The sequence below is a fragment of the Citrus clementina genome, unplaced genomic scaffold (assembly GCF_000493195.1).
Source record: "Citrus clementina cultivar Clemenules unplaced genomic scaffold, Citrus_clementina_v1.0 scaffold_3, whole genome shotgun sequence".
Taxonomy (NCBI): Eukaryota; Viridiplantae; Streptophyta; class Magnoliopsida; order Sapindales; family Rutaceae; genus Citrus; species Citrus x clementina.
Genome location: NW_006262339.1, coordinates 27340119 through 27363017, shown reverse-complemented (window position 1 = coordinate 27363017; position 22899 = coordinate 27340119). Strand labels below are relative to the sequence as shown.

At 32.7% G+C, this 22899-nt stretch overlaps 1 protein-coding gene across 1 annotated transcript in view; it reads right to left on the bottom strand.

The window, feature by feature from the left end:
* Window positions 1-19683: 19683 nt before the first annotated feature.
* Window positions 19684-22899, bottom strand: part of LOC18046678 (2-alkenal reductase (NADP(+)-dependent)) — a 57047-nt gene continuing 53831 nt past the window's right edge. Inside the window, exon 5 of the mRNA XM_006442050.2 lies at window positions 19684-19771. Within this exon, the coding sequence (XP_006442113.2) occupies window positions 19684-19771 (88 nt within the window). The remainder of the gene's footprint in view (window positions 19772-22899) is intronic.

The window sequence follows — 22899 nt, the reverse complement described above, 5'->3', positions numbered from 1 at the left end:
ACAGCCTCTATCAACATATAATACAGTAGCTTCTGCAAACTCATAACTCTATCAAAATTCATAAGCATACAACAGGGCAGGAAGTTGATTAAGTCTTACATTAGGCTATTTGTTAACAGTTAAAGCCACTCTAAATTCTCACCTTAACAAAGGAGATTTTGTGTCACTCCTTCGAAAACAAAATGAAATACATCAGCTGCAACGAATGCAGCTCAGGGAAACATCAAGGTCAGAGATGAAAACTTCATTCATCAAGTAAGTTGCACGGAAATGCATTTTCCAGCTCTAGATAGAAACACTCACACTTGCTTACCTTTCAAAGAAACATGAGACTTTTATTTCCACAAGCAAGCAAACAAACGATAATAGAGTATTTTTTTTTTTTTTTTTTGGTGCTAACCAACCGGTATCCGAACCCATCGGGCCGACTAATCCGGTTTCGGAGCGCGTCCCGGGGTTAAGGTTTTAAACTCCTCCCAACGTGCGTGCGGGGGATCGAACCGTAGTTCGCCCTACCAAGCCTAGCCCCTGGCACCACTAGACCACGACCTCGTTGGTGATAATAGAGTATTTGAGTGTAGTGGTCTTAATTCAATGAAAAGCTTTTATTTCCTTTACAAACCGCGTTTTTTTTTTTTAAACCCTTTTTTGCACTTTTTTCAAAACCGTGTTGGCTCCACTCAGACTGTCATTCTTTTTTTTTTTTTTTTCCTTTGTTACATTTATTTCCCGGTGCTTTCCCGACCCCAAATTAAATACAAGACTTTAGATTTAAACTTGGAAACCTCTTCCTTGCACCGTAAGAATTAAGTCAATTAAGTTTTAGGATATATAACATCTATATTAATGTTTATTTAAATTATGCATATCGAACAGATCATACAATATTAAATTTTTTTAATTACAAGTCTAATGATACATCTTTTTCTTTTAAGTTTTCTTTAAAGTTTAAACCGGAAAATCTATGAATAAATGAAAAGTTTCTTACCTATGAATTTGAAAAATCTCAATTTGTTGTCAATTTTGTAAACAAAACCTAAAGCCACCCACTACTAACTTTTAATTATCAATAAACAATTTTTATTGCATACTCAAATACTTCATGCTCAAGAATGGGAAAAAAAAGGACCGTTGCTTAGTCTTATACTCTTATTGTAGGGTTAATTTTTTTTTTTAAAAAAACAAAAATAATAATAATTGGAGCAATGATAGTAGACTCTCAATGGAGCAATGTTCCAAGAAGGAAATTGACAATGAAGAAATGAAGAAGAGTGTTGTCGGCTGCTTACGATGCCTAACATTTCTCAAATTGTTAGTGTTAGCAGCAAGTACATGGCAAGACGTGGAAAACAGTAAAATGTTACCTGAGATTGAAAGGCACACTAAGTTATGGTTTGATCTATGGAGTCTAAAGATTGAAGTCTGGCGGTTATATGGATTTGGAGTATGTTGGAGACCTTGGCAGAATAACTAAGTTCTTTGCCTGGTTACACCTGTAATCTATGTAATTGCGCTGTTAACTGGAAAGCAAGCAAGCCTTCGACATGTAATTGCTTTGCCAAATATAGAGGCTGAATACACAACAATAGCAGAATCTCTAAAGGGGGCATTTGGCTAGAATGAATGATCTCGTAGCTAAGGCATGCTTTGAATTAGTTACAATGTAGTCTATAGCTAAAGTGCTCTTCATCTAAGCAAAAATCAAACAAATCATAAGAGCACTAAGTATGTGGATTTAAAATTTGTAGCATTCTATAAGGCTTAAGGTTTCTATATAAGTTGTGAAGCTTTTGAAGGTGCATTAAGCCTAACCATTTCCAGTCTATAATTGGACTATAGATTGGAAAACAAGCCTTCACCTTGAACATGCTTGATCAACTATAGAGGTCTAAAACACTACATAGGTAGAAGCTGTAGAGGAGATCATTTAATTAAAAGTAATGATCTCAAAATTATGACAGCTAAAAGTCAATTACATTGTATTATGACAGCTAAAAGTGTTACTCGTCCGAGAAATAAATCAGAAACATCATGAGAAGACTGAGCATATAGTGCGAAATTACACTCTATAGGCTTGAGGTTTTAAGAGGAGCTGTAAAGTTTCTGAAGGTGCACTACGCCTGTAACATGAAAAGTGTTTGGACTATGTTGGAAATAAGGAAAAGTAAATCAATAGCCTTTATGCGGGTGTTGATTCATAACTATTAACAGAAAAATTGAGGAGTATTTCTTCTAAAAACAATTTCTCTGTCGAGTGATAAACAATCTTGTGATCTTGTATTTGTGTTGAGTGTTAGAAAATGTATATTTATAAAGGAGAAAATCGTCATTTTACATTTCAAGTCTTACTAACACTTCTACTTTTATGTATTTAAGCTTCTTGTGATTTAATTATGTGTGTTTTATTTTAATTAAGTATTTTATATATTTTAAAGGCATCATGGTCTTTTCACAATAAACGAGAGATCAGACGGCAAAACGGACATCACTTTTGAACTTAGAACAGTCGAAAACTGTAGGAGGAGCATAAAAGGAAAAATATCACTGTTCACATACACAACACTATTTACACGTACGATACTGTCTATGTTACTGTTCACGACATTATTCACACCTACGGAACGATGACATGGCATTGAACGTTAATGTGACATTGACTAATGAGGTGTCACGATTCTATTGGATAAAATTCTTACGCATTGTTGATCGGTGACGTTGCAGCATGTTAGTAGACCAAAAATCGCGCGTACGGTACATGCATATAAATAGGATTATTTTCAACCAAACCGCGTCACTATTCAAGCCGGTTGACTGTTCAAACCGCGTGGTCAAACCGTGTCACTGTTCAAACCGCGTACTGTTGATTGATGACGTGGCACAATCCTGAGTGTCCAAACTGGTTTTAATTCGATGGCCATGATTTAATCAAATATCTATAAAAAGGGAGTCTCTCCCCCCTAATTTGGCATCTCTGAATTCATTTTTGAGCTCCATTTTCTATAATTTCTTTTCTATCTTGTATTTTCTATGTATTTTAATAAATTTTCATTTTATCCATAGTTTAATTATGAGTAGCTAATTTTCTTTCAAGCTTGGGTAGAAAGTGAAGTCTCAACATGTGCCATGGGCTTTAATTGGTAAATTTACTTTCTCATCCCCTCTAATTTTTGTGGATGTTTTGACTTTTCGTCGACAAATAGTAATAATCTTGTCTAGATATTACCATAGTTTCACCGACTCCCTAGTATAAGGTTATTATTATTTGGCACGATAAGCCCTTAGCACCATATTGATTAGAGTGTAGTTCATGAGGTGTGGATTCCCCCCTCATGATTTAATTGATACTAATAAGGAATATTTAGCCAATGGTGCATGTTGATACGGATCCAAATACCCAAGCGCTTCAATTATAATAGTTTCCACTTTAATTTAATTCTACCATTCCAATTTAAATTCTAGTATAATCTAAATCACTTCCACCACAAATCCAACCATCCTCATAGAACATTAATTCTACACATAATTAAAAATCAACCTCCTTATGGGATCGACACTCGTCACCATTGATCTATTCTACAATAGATTCGTGCACTTGCGAGTTTAATAAAATTTGCACAACAATTTGACAACTAGTAAAGCAATTAGTATGATTCTTGGATGGAACTAGGTCACATTATGATTTTGAACCATCAAATCTTTTGTTGTTAATTGCTCCTAATCAATTAATTTTGAGTGCTTTTTTGTGATTGATTTAAGATATTAACATCGTGTTCTTATTGTTTCTGTTAGTTTTTGGTTATGAGGGGTTTCATTTGAGTGTATAATAATTTGAAACCCAACAATTGGCATCAAACTCAAGGGTGAATGACTGAAGATAGAGGGCCATGATTAGGGTGTGGATATAAATCAATTTGGTTTAAAAAATTACGAACCAAATATGAACCAAACTGAGTAAAAATAATTCGGTTCATTTTGGTTTATAAAATTTAATATTTTTTCTTTTATATTATCTAAGATTTGATGTTTTTCACCTTAGTTTGAATTTTTTTTAGTCCAATTTAATTATAATCGCTAATAATTTATATTTATGCAAAAATACTAATACTGAACCAATTGATTTTCGGTTCAGTTCAATTCAAAATTAAAATTGATCAGTTTATATTTCCTAAACCATTCAATTTAAACTGACCAAACTGAACTGAACTAACATATTTCAGTTCGGCTCTAACGCACCCCTAGCCATGATGGTCCATTAGGAGCTTGATGAAGCTTTGAATATTTTATGAAGAAATTACAAATAAAATGGAGTTTAAGGAGCTAAACGAAATTTGATGGTATAATTAAAATTCAGCATCAAATCTAACGGTTTAGTCAGTAAAAGACAATATGGGGGTAAGTTGTAATGGGTGCAGCGGAGCCCTCAACGAGATATGACAATAAAGCATAAAAGTTGAAACCACAAATAAAATTGTCAAAAAGAAAAAGAACAAGAAATAATTTTGTGCAGAGCATATTTGCTTGATCCTATTGGGGGTACTTGTCTCTAAAGTCTTTACTGTGTAATAATTTTGTTTTGATTTTTATAATTTTATTGAAAATAGTGCAGAGAAAAGCATAATTATGGAATTTCCGATACTAAAGCGAAATCTACTATTATCTACTCTATCAATCTACTTCTACTACCTTACCCCATCGTTACCTTTCTAAAAAATAGTTATATACGTTCTTTTAAATTTTGAGAGTTACCAATTTAATGGCAAACGAGAAATAGTTATATAACTATTTTTTGAACTTTTTTTTAATAATAATCTGATCAAGACGAGAAATTTCATTTAAAAAAAAATTCTTTGCGAATTCTTTGTAATGAATTTATACTATCCCTTAACTGTAAAGCACTAAAATTGACGATGCAACATAGCCGTGAAATCATGCGCTTCTATCTTCGAAAAAATATCTCAAATGCATAAATATTGTTGCAGTATGCTTCAAATATCAGTTTAAGGGCGCTTTTGTAATGAATACATACTTACAGGGCCTTGATGTAATAAGGGGAAATAACCCAAGAAAGAAAATGCTTTTTAAAGCTTTTCTCTTTTGGCGAGAAAGGCTGTGGAGAAGACTTTATGGCGTGGCCAAACGAAGTTGACCAAAGTTTTGACCACCCAGGTTTGTGAGGTTGTCAGTTCTAAATCTATTTCCTTCAAAGAGCAAAGGTCTTTCGGTAAATTAAGGATTATATTGAAAGTTTGTAAACTCTAGATTGTATCTTGTTTCGTCTCTCTTGCGAATAACGAGAGTGAAGCTCCATTTCTTGTTTTATAAATTTGCTGCTTTGTGCGTGATTCTTCTTTCTCTGTTTTCTGGGTTTTACTAGAGTACTGTCTTAATTCAATTTCTTCATTCTTTGTTACAAGATCAGCCCTTCATCTTGTCTTGTTAATTCTTGATCAATCTTGGAGTTCTATTTACACACGTGATCCTAAAATTGTAATTTTTTTTTTGAAAAGCTAAAATTGTAATGCTAAAGGCTCTTACACATTTTTGCTCTTTTTTTTTTTTTTATAAATTTTTTCCGGTAGTTATATATCTATGGGCAGGTCTTGTTTTAGGCTTTCTGGCTAAAGAAAATGAAGTTTAGAGATTGGACCATCGCTTTCAGGCTTTCCAAAAAAGGACTCATAAGCCCATTTGTTAAAGTCCATTGTAAAACGGATTCGAAGATTATTGTTAAAGTAGAGATAAATAGGAGTACTTGTTTGCAATAACTTTATTCTTTGGACTAAATTTATTATTAATATAACTTTTGTAAGTACAGTTCCTTTTTTTTTTTTCAATCTTTAGTTGTTTGGATGTTAATGGTAATTTTTATAAAAAATTATAAAATTTATTAGTTAAGTTTTTTTAATATTATGTTAGGATAGAAATAAAATATTATTATAAAATAAGATTATAAAATTAAATAAAGATATTCTCGATATTTTAATTCTTTTTTCAAAAAAATCAATAGGTTTTTTTCAAAAATTTTACATTTGAGTTTGGGTGGGACTATTTAAATACCAACAAACTATTCCCTTAACTCATTTACTAAATAAACCCACCCTTTAATTTTAAAATTTTAAAATTTACTCAATCTAAATCCCCAATATACCATTACTAAACCCAATTTATAAAATACTAGTATTTTTACTAGTTAAACCCATTAAATTCATTTATAACTTAATCAATGCTTAGCTTTATTAAACTGAAAATTTGTATGTTGTTCAAATATTTTACACCAAAACATAAATAATATTCTCACTCGTTTTTTGGAGTAAAAATGATAAGTGGAAAACTAAATTACCGAAAGTTATGTATCAAATATATATATATATGTACAAAATACTAATACACGATTTTATTAATTTCTTAATGAAATAGTTGCCCCTGTAATTCATTCATGTTATGTTTTTTATCCGTGATTTTAATTAGCATCGGGATTTGTGAATATATTTTATTAGTATTAGGTTTCTCATTTATTCCTCTCGACTGATCTTGAGTCTTATTTAATTATTTCTACTTCAATCTCAAATATTTCAATCACATTAATACTTGGGATATCTTTAACATGTATTCGTAATGAATTTTTATTTTCGTTTTTTGTTAGGGCCGATATTGCATTTTGATATATATTAGTTTTGTCGAAAGAGTTATCATTACTTGTTTTCTGCCTCCATTCCACGTGCTTTATCTTTTATCTCTTATTCTAATTGTATTTCTTTTCTTTTTTTCCCCCTCTTCTAAGTCAGAATTATGTAATTTTTCTTTACCATGCTTTTCGGTGCTTGGTCTGGTAAGATAGTAAACATAATTTTTTCTGATGTTTAATTCACAGCTTTCATCTCCAGTATGAATCACTTTATACGTGTTCTAAAATTAATCAAAAATGAAAAAAATATCAATTTAGAGTTTAAGAAAAAAAATATAACATTGAATGTAAAGACAGTTTTAAAGAGTAAAAAAATAAAAAAAAATTCTGTTTATTATGTTTTAGTGTCCATAATTGTAATTTAATTTAGTGGTATTTTAATAATTAAAAAATATTTTCACCAGTAGATTTTTAATGAGTAATTTGGTGAGTTCAAATAGTCCTACCTTTTGAGTTTTCTTCTTAATAGAGACAAAATATTTCCTATTTAATCCCTAAAAACTCTACTCAAGGTACAATTAAATGATTAAAAAAAAATTCTTTTGACTAGTAAAGAAGTTGTACCAAACAAGCATTTAAGCATAGTTTAATTCAAATTATTTTCACAACCACAAGCTATTTATAAAAAAAAATAAAAAGAAGAAAGAAAGAAAGAAAGCTGAATAGCTAGCAGATTGATTCAACAAAGCAGTAGCAGCAACAATCACGAATTCACGATTACTCAATGAAGCATCCGTGCCATTGTAAAAGAGAGTCTTATTTGTCATATTGATTGAATCGATATAATTTACATGCACGCCACCCTCTTTTTTCTTTTTATTTTTATAGTTTTTCTCCCATGAGTTTTTCATGATGGGATTTTAATGATAAGATTTTACACTTACTTAAGATATAAGCGTGATGAATTCTTGTCACTTTTTTCTAGCAAAAGTTCTAACGTAACCTATTCTCTGTATATGATTTCTTTCTTAGAATAGACATTAAAGCAGAGTGTTATGAATATGATGAAATATCATTGATTTCATAAACTTGGAGTAACCATCTGACGAATAGCGTTCCCAGAGCATATTTTATCAAACACTTTTTAATGACAATTTCTAACCTAAAAGTGAAAACAGATTTGGCTTAGAGAAGGATTCAGCCATCTTGATTCATTAACAAGGAAGCTGGTCTTCTGCAAAATCATTGACCAAAAACATTTCAAGGTATTTATTGTTCTGGATTCTGAAAAACAGTAACATACACATGTTCTGAATCTTTGATTTATATCTGAGTACAATCTAATCAAACACATGGCCAAGACATCTTCAAAAAGCTTTAAAAGTACATGGAATAGTGCACTTTTACAGCATATCAAGTTGAGTACACCTTATATCTTTCCCTAGCAACTACGACCAGTTGTATCAAGTTGCGTACACCTTCAGGCTTCTCACGGTTGTACTGTGAGATCTTTCAGCATACAGCAGCGGCCGTGAATCCTTATGTTGAGTAGCACTGCATCAAGCATCTTACCCCCAGAATTTTTTAAATAGATGTCGATCTGGTTGGATTTTGGAGTTGATACAGCATCGAACAAGCCTGCAGGGTTAACCTTAACAACAAAGGTCAAAAGGTTGCTGTTCTTAAGTCAAAAGCAAAACAAATAAAGGCAAGTTAACTGCAAAAGATACCTTGATAGTGTAACTCGCAAAAGGTACCTTGGTACCCTAACTGCCAACATATAATATAGCAGATTCTACAAATGCTAAAACAGAAAAGAACATCAGATATCGTGAGTCTGTGAGATCATTCCGCATGCAGCAATGCGGCCATGAATGCTCATATTGAGTAGCACTGTATTAAGCACATTAACCCCCGACATTTTCGAAATAGATGTCGATATCTTCAGAAAAGCACCTGGGGAAACAAATAGGATTTCAGCAAACTTGGAATAAAATAATGCAGCAAATCTTTCATTTCCCAAATAAACATAAATCACAAACATGGTTCTGTTAGCTGCAAGTGAAAATTTCCTTCTGAAATGAATATCAATTAAGCAGATGTATTCCTAGTTTATACTGTGTATGGCAATGGTAGAAATATCAATGGAACAAATGAAATCAGTGATCTCTGTTTGTCCTGTTACATTTTCAGGACCAACACAGATAACTTCAAAGCGCACTGTAATAATGAAGTGAGAAAAATGGTGAAAGGATTCATTCGTGCCAACCTATTGAGAGCTGCATCCAAGTCTGGCTCTTCCTTATAGTTAAAAGCATCATCAAACCCAAACTTGTTCTTCAACAGATCGACTTGTTGTTGAAAATGTAATCAAACGAGAAACAGCACAAAGAAAAAGAAACATGCTAATATCACCATCTTATAATATGATTCGGCATATAAAACAGAATATGATTTCAAGCATATATCAACTAATAACGTGACATGCACAATTCTTTATTAATTAATGCGTGCAATGCCAGGATGCTTGATGGTCAAAAGACGTACTAAACAGAACAAATACTATTAACTTAAATAAATTAATATTGTCTCTTAACTCTTTGATTTCTAGTCAAAACCGTGTGGACTCCACCATACATATAATTTAATAATAATAATTCAAATGATCACCTTGTCACTACGATTAAAATTCTTACAATATATAGTATTTGGAATTTTATTATTGAATATTAATTGATTGCATTTGAATAAGCTTAAATTAGATATAACTAGGAAATGTATATACCTTAGCTTAAATTAGGATTACCAAACATTATATCCATAAAATATAAGAGAACGCTTCTCCTGAGTAAACAATAGAATGAACTTCAAAATGGATAAAAGATTATTGTTAATTACATTTACAATCTCCCAATCTGAGTCTTGTTGGTACATTGTCGATAAATTAAATAGCCTTAACATACCTATTTGATTAGTGAAAATAACAATAAATCACTGACGCTTTCCATTAAAGCCAGAGTAACAAATATATGACATATTAGACTGAGGATTAAGTGATTAACGATGTTACAATTTAACTTGATAATATTTTCATGGCATATTAGAAATTAACCCGCAGAACTTTATTCATCAATTTTCTCTGTACTACAAATTTGAAAATTCGAAAATTTTATTAACCAATTTTTTTAAACAAAACCCAGGTCCACCCACCCACTATTAACTTTTAGTTGTCAATAATTTTTTTTTTTTTTTTTTTATCGCATACTTAAGTACTTTGGTACAAAAATGATTAAAAACATAACGTTTGCAGGGAACTTGTCTCTCCTAGTTAGAGTGTTTTTTTTGCGAAAATAATAATAATAACAATAATAATAGCAGACTCAAATGTAAGTAGTGGTGCTTGCAAGACCTGGCATTTCCCAAGTTGTCAGTAGATGCATGGAAAGACATGGAAAGTAGTAAAATGGACCTTGAGAGGTACCAGAGAGGCAGGCACATCAAGTTTGATATATGGAGTTTCAAGATTGGAGTTCTGGTGGGTTGGTATGTGGATTTAGGAGTATGCTACTGGAGAACTTGACAATAATTAAGGCCTTTGTCTGTGTAACTGCATACTAAATGGAAACAGCAAGTCTTTAGCACGCATGGCCAAGACATGCAATGTTCTGAATCTTTGATTTATAACTGCGTACAATTTAATCGAACAAAAATAATCTGTTCTAACACATGGCCAAGACATCTTCACAAAGCTTTGAAAGTACATGGCTCTGTGCATTTCTACAGCATATGGTGGTTTTTAAATTCCCAAGCAACTACAATCAGTTGTTTCGTGACATTCCGACCAATGAATAGCCCAGCGAGGGCTGTTGGACTCCAGGCCTTCATCTATGTCTTCGACGTATACAGAGGCCTTCATCTATGTCTTCCACGTGTACCACCTTTCCTTCTTTTACTGCCGGCATGACCAGTTCCATGAATTTTTTATCGAGGTGGTAGTAATCACCGACAAAAAATCTGTTGGAAAAATATGCTCTTTAAAAGCATATGTGTTTATTTAATTATAATAAACAATTTTTCTGATTAATAAAATAAATGAGGTATTTTATTCAAATATCTTAATTGCATTAATATTTGTATTAAAGTCCATTTAATCATATTATATGTATTTATGTGATCACCATGTGGATTCACAGAAGACATAAATACAAGTTATCTTATGATTAAATAAATTTAGTTCGCAGTTGATAAATAAAGTTGGGCACTTTATTTAGGTATAGACTGTAATAAATTCATTGAATGATTTGTCTTAATCATGTATGAATTTATTGATGTAGTATGACTACATTGAACAAGATCACATATGAGATTTAATTAACTTTGTAATAACTATCAGACTTATTAAATCTCACAAGCGTTGATTTTACTGTAATCTTAATCTTGAGTTAATTATGATTTCATGATTGTGATTGTTATTTCATTTGAGTTACCAATGGGCACGACACATCCTTGTGGTCAAGATTACCCGGTATCTTGGTGGGAGCAATTATGAGTATTGGAGTTATGGATTAACAATATAGAATTTGTACAACACATCTCTTGATAGGTTTTCGGTACTTGATCATAGAATTCTCTGGCCAGAGTGTGTCAACATATTTAGTATGTTGAAAATGATCATTAGAGAAAACCAGTAAGGATCAAGGAATAAGATGTTATTAAATTGATTGGACAGTTGAGATATCAATTTAATTAACGATGTGGTACAAAGGATTGTGCAGTAAAGAAATCAATGTGGCTTGGGACGAATTATTATTCGAGCATACAATTATGGAAGTCAGTTCCAATCTTTTAGTGGAGTAGATTTGAAATTAAATAATTGGGCTAGTTTAATTACAGGCCTAATTATTGTAGCCACTATTGTATGTTCCCAAATGATCCCCGGGTTAGCTCATTTAATTGACTGCACAACTACTGGACTAATAAGTAAGATAACTAGCTATTTGGGTCAAAAGCCTAAATATATCATTTAATAGGAGGCTCCATTTAATTAGCTTTTGTATAAGGGGCCTTATGTTATTTTACAAGGTGGGTCCCCTATTGAAAAAGCAAATAAACGTGGGTTTTGTTTTTTAATTTTTGGAGCCTAGGGTTTTCACTAAAGGGTGATATAAAAGGCTTATTTTTCCTTAAAGAAAAAAGAGAAGCCACTTTATACAAATCAGAGAATAAGATTTTTCTCTCCATTATTGAGAGAAAAATTTTCTCGTGCTAGTTGCTTTGGTAGTGATAAAGGCGCCCACACGTCAAGTGCAGATCGAACCTGAGTCATAACCTGGAAGATCATTGGTGACAGTTCGTGATCTAACAAGCGTGGTGGTGACGGATCGTGATCTAACTGCATAAAGCTCAGGTTCACTGACCAAGTGACCGGGTGTGTGTGCTTGAACCAAATTGCCATATTCCAATTCCGGATTGAAACTGACCACTTCTTCTCCCTGAGATTAAAAAAAAAAATGAATTTGACCATAAGTGTTTTGTAATCTAAACCATATACTCCTCTGAGATCTAACAAGAGTGGTGGTGGTGGATCGTGATCTAGGAGCCTAAATCACTTCAGCGGAAAAAGCCAACTCGGATTTTCAAGATACGATTTCTAGAATACGAATTCTTATATATTATATGAGAGCGATCTTCAAAAGGTTTTATAAAAATTTTAAAAACCTGATTTTTCCCCATCAATTGGTATCAGAGCCATCTCATACTAATAAATAAGAATTTCGTATGAAATCATTCTTAAAATTTATGTATTAGAGTGGCACATTTTATTCAGATATATATTATTTGTTTAATATATGAATAAAGCATGTTTATGGTTTGTCTTAATTCATGGTTAGATGTTCTATTGTATTTTACGTTTGGATCTGTAACAAGAGGGGTGATTTATTATCACCATGTTTCCCTCTTGATTTATTTTAATGTAATTGAAATTTTGTAAGCCAAAATTTGTGTTGACAATTTGTAAATCAATGAAGAATCATCACTGGAAAATTGCGGAAACTTGCTGGAAACTGCAGCAACGAACCAGCGCACGCAGCAGCGAGCGGCCGGCTTCATACGCTGCTGCGCGAGCAGCGCGCGCTGCACGCGCAGCGGCCAGCAGCGCGCGGCCAGCAGCACATGCTGCCAGCAGCGCGCGGCCAGCAGCACATGCTGCCAGCAGCGCGCGCTGCACGCGCAGCGGCCAGCAGCCTCGCTGCTAGCAGCGCGAGCTGCACACGCAGCAGCTGCAGCGCGCGCTGCACATGCAGCAACTGCAGCGCGCGAGCAGCAGCGTCAACGTGGGCTGAAGGCGCGGAGCGTTCTGGTTGGCGTCTTTCCGGCGTCGATGACGGCTGTCCGGTGTGGAAACAGTAAACAACGGCTGGTTTTTTATGGTGATGGCGGCTGGGGAAAGAAAAATATGGATTTAGGGTTTCATGGCTTTTATCATGGAGATCCCTATAGTTCCATAATTTTTATTTGGGCAGTCAAGTTTTAATTTTTGGCATTTAAGTCTAAAAACAGTTTTGGGCTTAAAGAATCCTAGTTTTAGGCCCAATTCAAATTTGGGCTTAATGGATTAAAAAATGCATAGACAAAATTAAATACATTAAATTTATTTTTGGTCCAAAAGTTTTATTTTAATAAAAAAAAAGAATTATTTATTTATTTATTTAATTAATTAATTTCCTTTCAAAATTAAAATTGGACCAATTATAAATTTAAAAGCCCAATTTCCCCTAGTCCATTAACAATAACAAGCTTATGGAAGATGGACATTGACAAGAAGCCCAATGAAGATTAGGCATAGGGTTAATGTATTTTTCATTATTAGGAAAGCCATGAATTAAGATTATTTAATTGTTTTTCTATATGTTATGTTTTGGATGATAACATGCCATGATAACATGTCATATAGAATAGGTAGTGCCACTCTATGCATAATGATACATGTCATTCATTAATTATGAATTTCATTATATTGTTTGAAATTTACGCATGCTTAATAATATTTGATATCATCTAGATAATATTATAGGAAGCATGCAATTAACAATATGTATGTTTTAAAAAGGAAAAACCAATTTTAAAATATTGAGTGGGAGAGGGAAAATTCAAGATAATTTTCCCACGGGCTCCATTGTTAGTTCAATAATAAAATTATATATATACCTCGACTTCATGATACGGTGATGCTACCTACGGAGGGTATATCTATTAGATATTTTATTTGATGAACTTCTTCAAAGATAAAATTGAAATATTTTTCAATCGATTGTTCACCCCAACGGTGACTATTGATATGAAAAATACGTAGATTGAAACAATGGTTATACACTCAACTAAAGTTTGTTATTAACCTTCCCAACGAAGCTCTGTTAACAAATTTAGGCCCAAAGGGATAACGATAATTATTTATCATGTCTCTACATGAAAGTAAATAACCTAATGGATAATTGGGTCTAGTAAGTGTAGACATGACTTCCCCAACGGATAGCTTGTCAAAGCGGTACTAGATTATCGTTACAATAAATTAAAATGCATTTATGGTTTTTTGCATTTTTGTCATTTATTGTGAATATTGTTTCAAAGTATTTATGCATGTTTATTTTATTTTTTTCAGAAAATGTCTTCCATCAACCCATTATGAATTATCCTTGTTAAAAATGAACTCACTGGCGAAAATTATTTAGATTGGAAACGCAATCTATTTAATATTCTCACTGCTAAGGGAAGCAAATATGTGTTGACCCAGCCTTGTCCTCCTGAACCATCGTTATATGATTATAGAAATCAGAGGGAGCCTTATGAGAAATGGTGCGAAGCTAACAAAATGGCTAAGCGCTATATATTGGCTTCGATTTCTGTGGAACTGCATAAGAAACATCGGAGCATGGAAACAGCCATTGAAATTATGGCTAGTCTTCATCAGATGTTTGGGCAAAATACCCATTTTGCCAGAGAAGCAGCATTAAAACGTATTACGGATACTAAGATGGAAGAGGGCACAAAAGTTCGTGATCATGTCCTCAAAATGATGGACTATTTGAATGAGGTAGAGATTCATGGTGTTCAAATCAATGATAAATCAAATATTAACATGGTGATTGAATCTTTACCTGATACATTCAAAGAGTTTAAGGTCAGCTATATCTTAAATAATAAAGATATGACCTTAATTGAATTAATGCACGAACCACATGCTATAGAAGAATTTTATAATAGCAGAAAACTTCCTGAAAAAGGATTCTCTTCAAGGCTTAAGTCGAAAGACAAGAATGAGCAAGCAAGAGTTGGGATCGGCAAACTGTCCATTAAAAGAAGTGGCAAGCCAAAAGGCAAGTGTTACAAATGTGGACAGAAGGGTCACTGGAAGAAAGATTGTCCTAAGATTATTAAAATCAGGTATAGGAAATCTTTAAGCTTCCTAATTAGTTCAGATTTCTATTGATTCATACAATAATGAATTCTGAGATAACTAATCTTATTTGTAATTCATTTATTTGGTTTTCAGGAAACCAAGAGATTAAGTGAAGAAAGCTTCAAACAGCAGTTGAGGACGTGCTAGTTTATATCAATTGAAAGACTAGATCAATTTTACAAGACTTTAGTTTTGATATTTGTCTTTATTTTTCCAAATATTAGAGGAATTTAATTTCGGTGGCTTGTTTTAATAAACAGGAGTACACTGTTATTTATGGATCCTCTATTTATTACTTATTTTGGTTATTTATAAAGATAATTTATATCATAGAAGTACATTGATCTATTCAAAGTAAGATATAATGATAAAAAGTATATGCATTTATCTAAGAAAAGAAATGTTTCTTCTAACCAAAAATCACCTCTGATATTTATGCTTAGGTCATATAAACTATAATAAGATTTTTAAGAAAATGATTAATGATAGACTTGTTGGCCTATTAAGATTGATCATTGTAACTCTATAAATCTTATTTAGAAAAGTAATATGACAAGGATGCTCTTTTTGAGCTAAAAGCATAACATTGTATTTGATGATATAGCGCATACAAATGTATACGGACTAATCAGTTTATATGTTATAAGAGGTTATGAGTATTCTATCAATCTTGTTGATGAATATTCATTTTATTTATGTTTGTCTACGTGCGTCATGATTCCATTGCTTTTGAAATTCAAAAGAGTACGTGGATAAGACAGAAGCAATTAGACAGGAACATAAAAGAACTTCGATATGATCGAAACAAAGAATATCTCTATGGAGAATTCAAGCACTATTTGATTGTCAATGAACACTATGATACAAATAGTGTAATTAAATGGAGAAACAAGATTCTTTTGGATAAGACAAGATATATACTAAGTGGTTTATCATTTACCTTTTTGATTCCAGATACTAGTATTTGAAACTACAAAGTTTATTGAACTTAGTTTCATCTATCTCGGTGTCTACTACTCTAAGATATTATGAAAAAGTCACAAACATAGTTTGAGACACATTCGTATTTGGAGTTTACTAGAATCAGAGATAGAGAAGATGGATTCGTGTTCAGAAGCTTGCATGTTTTAGGTATCTTAAAGGAATAAGGGAAAGTCTAAATTATAGTCCTCAAGATAGGAATGTATTTATAGAAATATTCTTTACTTTCTTTGAGGAAGACTATATAATGACTTATAACCTAAGAGTAAGGTAAAACTAGAGAAATAAAAGAGATCAGGTTGATGCTCAGCTTTCAACACCTGTTATAGAACAGGAAGAACAGCAACAACCAGTTGATCAGTACAGGATTATCCTTGAACAACCATCACTTTTAGAACCTCGTCGTAGTGGGAGGGTAACTAGGTTACCTGCGAGATACATGCTTTTGGGAGAAACCTATACGACTATCTCAGATGAACATGTACAAGATCCCACTAGTTACAACGAAGCTCTAATAGATAGAGATGTTGAATTTTGAAAAAGGCCATGAATCAAGAAATGGAATCTATGTATTCCAATAAAGTCTGGGAACTTGTAGAGGCGTCAAATGGGATAAAACCTATAGGGTGCAAGTGGATCTACAAGAGAAAAAGAGGAGTAGACGGAAAGGTGGAAACATTTAAAGCAAGATTAGTAGCCGAAGGGTTTACTCAGAAAGAAGGAATCAATTATAAGGAAACCTTTTCTACGGTTGCTATGCTTAAATCCATCAGGATTCTGTTCTCCATTGTTGCAGTGCTAAATTATGAAATTTGGCAAATGGATGTCAAGACTGCCTTTCTTAACGGGCATCTTGAAGAAAACATCTACATGCAGCAACCAGATGGATTTATACAAAAAGGCCAAGAACACATGGTATGTAAGTTGTAGAGATCCATTTATGGATTGAAGCAAGCATCCCGGTCATGGAACATCAGATTTGATCAAGCGATAAAATCGTTTGGATTCATTCAAAATATTGATGAACCATGTGTGTACAAGAAAATTCAAGAAAAATCTGTAACCTTCCTAATTCTTTATGTAGACGATATTCTTCTAATTAGAAATGATATAGGAGTGTTGACTACAATAAAGAGTTGGTTAGCAAAACAATTTGATATGAAAGACCTGGGAGAGGCAAGTTATATTCTTGGTATCAAGTTACTACGAGACCGGAAGAATAAAACTTTAGCCTTGTCTCAAGCGGTCTATATCGATAAGATATTGGCTAGATTTAGCATGGAAAATTCCAAGACTGGTTTATTACCATTCAGACATGGAATTACATTCTCTAAGGATCAATCACCTAAAACATCTGAAGAGATAGAGAGAATGAGATGAGTTCGCTATGCAATAGCTGTGGGAAGTCTCATGTATGCCATGCTTTGCACTAGGCCAGACATCTATTTTGCGGTAGGGATGGTTAGTAGATATCAATCTAATCCTGGACCTGAACACTGGACTGCGGTCAAGCATATAATGAAGTATCTGAAAAGAACTTAAAATTATATGCTTGTGTATTCTGGTGATAAACTTATTCTAGTGGGTTATACTAATTCTGATTTTTTGTCAGATAAGGATTTTAGAAAATCAACTTCCGACTATGTGTTTACATTGGGAAGTGGAGCTATTAGTTGGATGAGTGTGAAACAATCTTGTATCACAGACTCAATAACTAAAGCTGAATATGTGGCTACATCTGAAGCTGCAAAAGAAGCTATATGGCTCTGCAAGTTCCTACGAAATCTTGAGGTGGTACCTGTTGTAACTGCACCCCTTAAACTATTTTGTGATAATGGTGGTGCGGTAGCTCAATCTAAGGAACCAAGGAACCACAAGAAACAAAACATATTGAAAGGAAGTATCATCTTATAAGGGAATAGTGTAGAAAGGTTATATGAAAGTACCCCAAATGGCATTAGATGCTAAATTGCAGATCTTATTACAATGGCCATTAGTGGGAAACCTTTATAACCTGCACTTAGAGCCCTAGAGCATGTGTAATATGCCAGATATGCTTTGAGAGCTAGTGGGAGATTGTTGGGAAAATATGCTCTTTAAAAGCATATGTGTTTATTTAATTATAATAAACAATTTTTCTGATTAATAAAATAAATGAGGTATTTTATTCAAATATCTTAATTGCATTAATATTTGTATTAAAGTCCATTTAATCATATTATATGTATTTATGTGATCACCATGTGGATTCACAGAAGACATAAATACAAGTTATCTTATGATTAAATAAATTTAGTTCGCAGTTGATAAATAAAGTTGGGCACTTTATTTAGGTATAGACTGTAATAAATTCATTGAATGATTTGTCTTAATCATGTATGAATTTATTGATGTAGTATGACTACATTGAACAGGATCACATATGAGATTTAATTAACTTTATAATAACTGTCAGACTTATTAAATCTCACAGGCGTTGATTTTACTGTAATCTTAATCTTGAGTTAATTATGATTTCATGATTGTGATTGTTATTTCATTTGAGTTACCAATGGGCACGACACATCCTTGTGGTCAAGATTACCCGGTATCTTGATGGGAGCAATTATGAGTATTGGAGTTATGGATTAACAATATAGAATTTGTACAACACATCTCTTGATAGGTTTTCGGTACTTGATCATAGAATTCTCTGGCCAGAGTGTGTCAACATATTTAGTATGTTGAAAATGATCATTAGAGAAAACCAGTAAGGATCAAGGAATAAGATGTTATTAAATTGATTGGACAGTTGAGATATCAATTTAATTAACGATGTGGTACAAAGGATTGTGCAGTAAAGAAATCAATGTGGCTTGGGACGAATTATTATTCGAGCATACAATTATGGAAGTCAGTTCCAATCTTTTAGTGGAGTAGATTTGGAATTAAATAATTGGGCTAGTTTAATTACAGGCTTAATTATTGTAGCCACTATTGTATGTTCCCAAATGATCCCCGGGTTAGCTCATTTAATTGACTGCACCACTACTGGACTAATAAGTAAGATAACTAGCTATTTGGGTCAAAAGCCTAAATATATCATTTAGTGGGAGGCTCCATTTAATTAGCTTTTGTATAAGGGGCCTTATGTTATTTTACAAGGTGGGTCCCCTATTGAAAAAGCAAATAAACGTGGGTTTTGTTTTTTGATTTTTGGAGCCTAGGGTTTTCACTAAAGGGTGATATAAAAGGCTTATTTTTCCCTAAAGAAAAAAGAGAAGCCACTTTATACAAATCAGAGAATAAGATTTTTCTCTCCATTATTGAGAGAAAAATTTTCTCGTGCTAGTTGCTTTGGTAGTGATAAAGGCGCCCACACGTCAAGTGCAGATCGAACCTGAGTCATAACCTGGAAGATCATTGGTGACAGTTCGTGATCTAACAAGCGTGGTGGTGACGGATCGTGATCTAACAAGAGTGGTGGTGGTGGATCGTGATCTAGGAGCCTAAATCACTTCAGCGGAAAAAGCCAACTCGGATTTTCAAGGTACGATTTCTAGAATACGAATTCTTATATATTATATGAGAGCGATCTTCAAAAGGTTTTATAAAAATTTTAAAAACCTGATTTTTCCCATCAAAATCCTTCATAGTTTTGTAGCACTGTATCAAGCAACTTATCCCCAACATTTTCGAAATAGATGTCGATACCTTCAGGAAAGCGCCTGGGAAAGAAATAATATGGTTTCAGCAAACTTGGAATCTTTCATTTGCTGAATAAAGATACAACATAAACATGATTTTATGAGCTGGAAGTACAAACTTCCATCTGAAAATGAATCTTAAGCAAGTGCATCCTAGTTTATACTGTGTTTGGCAATTTTTGGAATTTTACTTGAATGAATTCTCAAGCAAGATTGGTGATCTCTTTTTGTCCTGTTTTATGAAAACAAACAAGTATTAATCAGAGCATCTACTTTAACCAAAACACAGATTAAACGCAGAAAACACAGATTTGCCAAACTTGGTATCAACGTTATCCAAAAAGAAAATACCGAAACTTGAATGAGCTCACAAATTTCTTTAATTTCCACTTACCAGCACATATTTTTAAATTGTCTATTTGTAATCAGAGCTCCAATCGTGCTTCTCACTGTTGTTTGTTGATCCCTACACATCCTTGTTTCCTCTTCAGCTCCACTAAGCCTCCATCATGAAATTAACAGTTCATGAAATGGATGACTGATCTGATTATTCTCTTAAGTCCAGCTTGATGGTGCTATACTGTTATTTCCCTCATGATTTCAGCTGATTGAATCAGTGAAAACTGGGTTTTGGTGCTGTAGTTCTCGTTGGATTTTGGAGTTGATACAACATCCAAAAAGCCTGCAGGGTAAGTCCTTAACAGTATAAAGTTTTGCATCAACAAACCATTTCGCTGCATCAAAATTTCAAACACTCTACATAATTGAAGACATGAGTACTCACCGGATTCGCATTGTGATGAATGAAGCTTGGAAGCAAGTGCATCTCCAAGTTTGTTAAGCCTCTTCGGATGTTTCTCCAAATCTCTAGCCAATGTTGGTATTCTTAAGTCACTAGCAAACAAATAAAGGTCAAGTAAATTGCAAAAGACACCTCAGATACTGCAACTGACAACATACAATACAGTTGATTCTACAAACTATAAAAGAAAAGCACATCAGATACGGCGACTAACAACAAATTGCTTATTTCTTAAAAGTGTTTCACGAAAGCAACTAGCAGAAGTTAACAGGTGACGATCATGGATTTGTCACCTCAAACTAATAGTTTCAGCTTTGTCAGCTCAGGTTTGCAGGTCCATGCACTAAGACATAGGCTAGTTACTGCTAATCTTCAGAGCAATTCCTTTTGTATTGAACTTTTGTAGGCTATACAAATAAAATGAAGGTTCAAAGGCAAATAATTGGATTCTTACTAGAGTAATTACAAGCCCCCTTATATGGAATCTACACATCTTTCTAGCTTCTAGAACACAAGGCACTAACAAAGTTGTATTGAACTTTTGTTAAATTTGCCAGGTTAAAATGCAAGATTTACGGAAGTAAAAAAATCCAGTCATATTTCCGATAATTATCGGCTGGAAAGCCACTCAAAAAGTTTTTGCCTATGCATTAATATCCCAGCCTATTTTCCTACACTTCAAAAACAAAATGAATTGATCATATATTCATCTGAAAACAAACTCAAGAAACTTTAGAATGTATAATATATAGCAAATATCAGAATTTGACTAATCATAAATTTCTTTCGATTTCCTTGCACCAATATGAGTTCCAAAAATCAATGAGTTGAAAAAACTATTTAAAGTTCAAGTTCATTGACCGGGCATGTATGTAACACCCCAATTCCACTAATAAGATACTAAAGTGAAATTGAAGTGAAACTGTATTTCATCACTCTCGTATCTAAAATCATCAAATTAATATCCAACAATAAATGTTCTACTCCTCCAAAAGATAATAAGTAATGAAATAACAAATTCTCAAATAAATATCATACCAAAGGAAGCTAAATTATTCATAAATTATTAATGTAACATTAATCCCCAAAAATAAACGAGCTCTCATTCTTCCTCCTAAGACCATGAGCTCACATCATCTAACTCTATCTACAAAAATATGATAACAAGGGGTGAGCTGTCAACTCGGTAAGTAAATTCATGCATAATACTAAAAACCATTAAATTATAATTGTTTGAATTTCTTAGATATGCATAATAATAAAAAGGGAAATTACTTTTGTAAATAATCATTTATCAAAAATAAATCAAAACATCATAAAGTCATTTAAATCCTTTAAACATAATAATAGCATTTGAAACATGTAAAACATAACTAGCTTTTTAAATACATAAAACATACTTAGCTCATTCCACATAGTATCACTTGTAGACCTGGCGACCCGTCTGTATGACATCATTTAGAGTACTGTACCCCACAAGAATCATTAACATTAACATCATATGTATACGTAATCCAACTAGCCTTCCACAACATAAAACATAACATAGCATCACTACAGACAATGAGCAAAAACATTTAAAATCATCCTTGAACTTTTAATCGTTTAAATAATTGATAATTATTTCAAAGTATTTGACTTAAAATAATTTAATAAAAGTTTTTTTTAAGACAATTTATAAAACAAGTTTTTAATAAATAATTTAAAGAACGATTTTATTTTAACAAAATATTGTAATAGGCTAAAACAAATTAGTTTCATATACTTTTCATTTAACATAATACATACCTCGAATTAAAAATAATTTAATAGTGAAATACATATACCATGCATGAATCTACTTATCTCAATCCTCAACAATAAAGAATAGTAACCTTAGCCTCGAGCTCAGTCTCGTCCTAAAATATCAAGACACATTCTTATCAATACTATTACTCATTCTGATCTTGATATAAATCTAACATAATCAAGCTAGTCATAAGCACTAAACCATTAAAGCTAGTCTGAGCCGATTTTTACCAAGCTAATCATATGTTGGAAAATTGTAAAATCAAAGAAAATAAACCATAAACATGGATAACATTTCAAATAAAAATTCAAAAGAATGAATAAAAGTCAAACATATTGCAAAAAGGAATTTTACATGCACATATCCAGACTGTCCAACTGTGATAAAAACAGAGGTTGCTGAACTGGAAAATTTGTAAAATATTTAATAGAACTCTTAAAAATTAGACCACTTGATTTTAAAACAGTAGATGCATCAAGAAACAATGCTTCAAATTCCTAGAATTTTTGAAGACATGTCACTATTTTAAACGAATTTATATTAAGAGACCAGCAAACC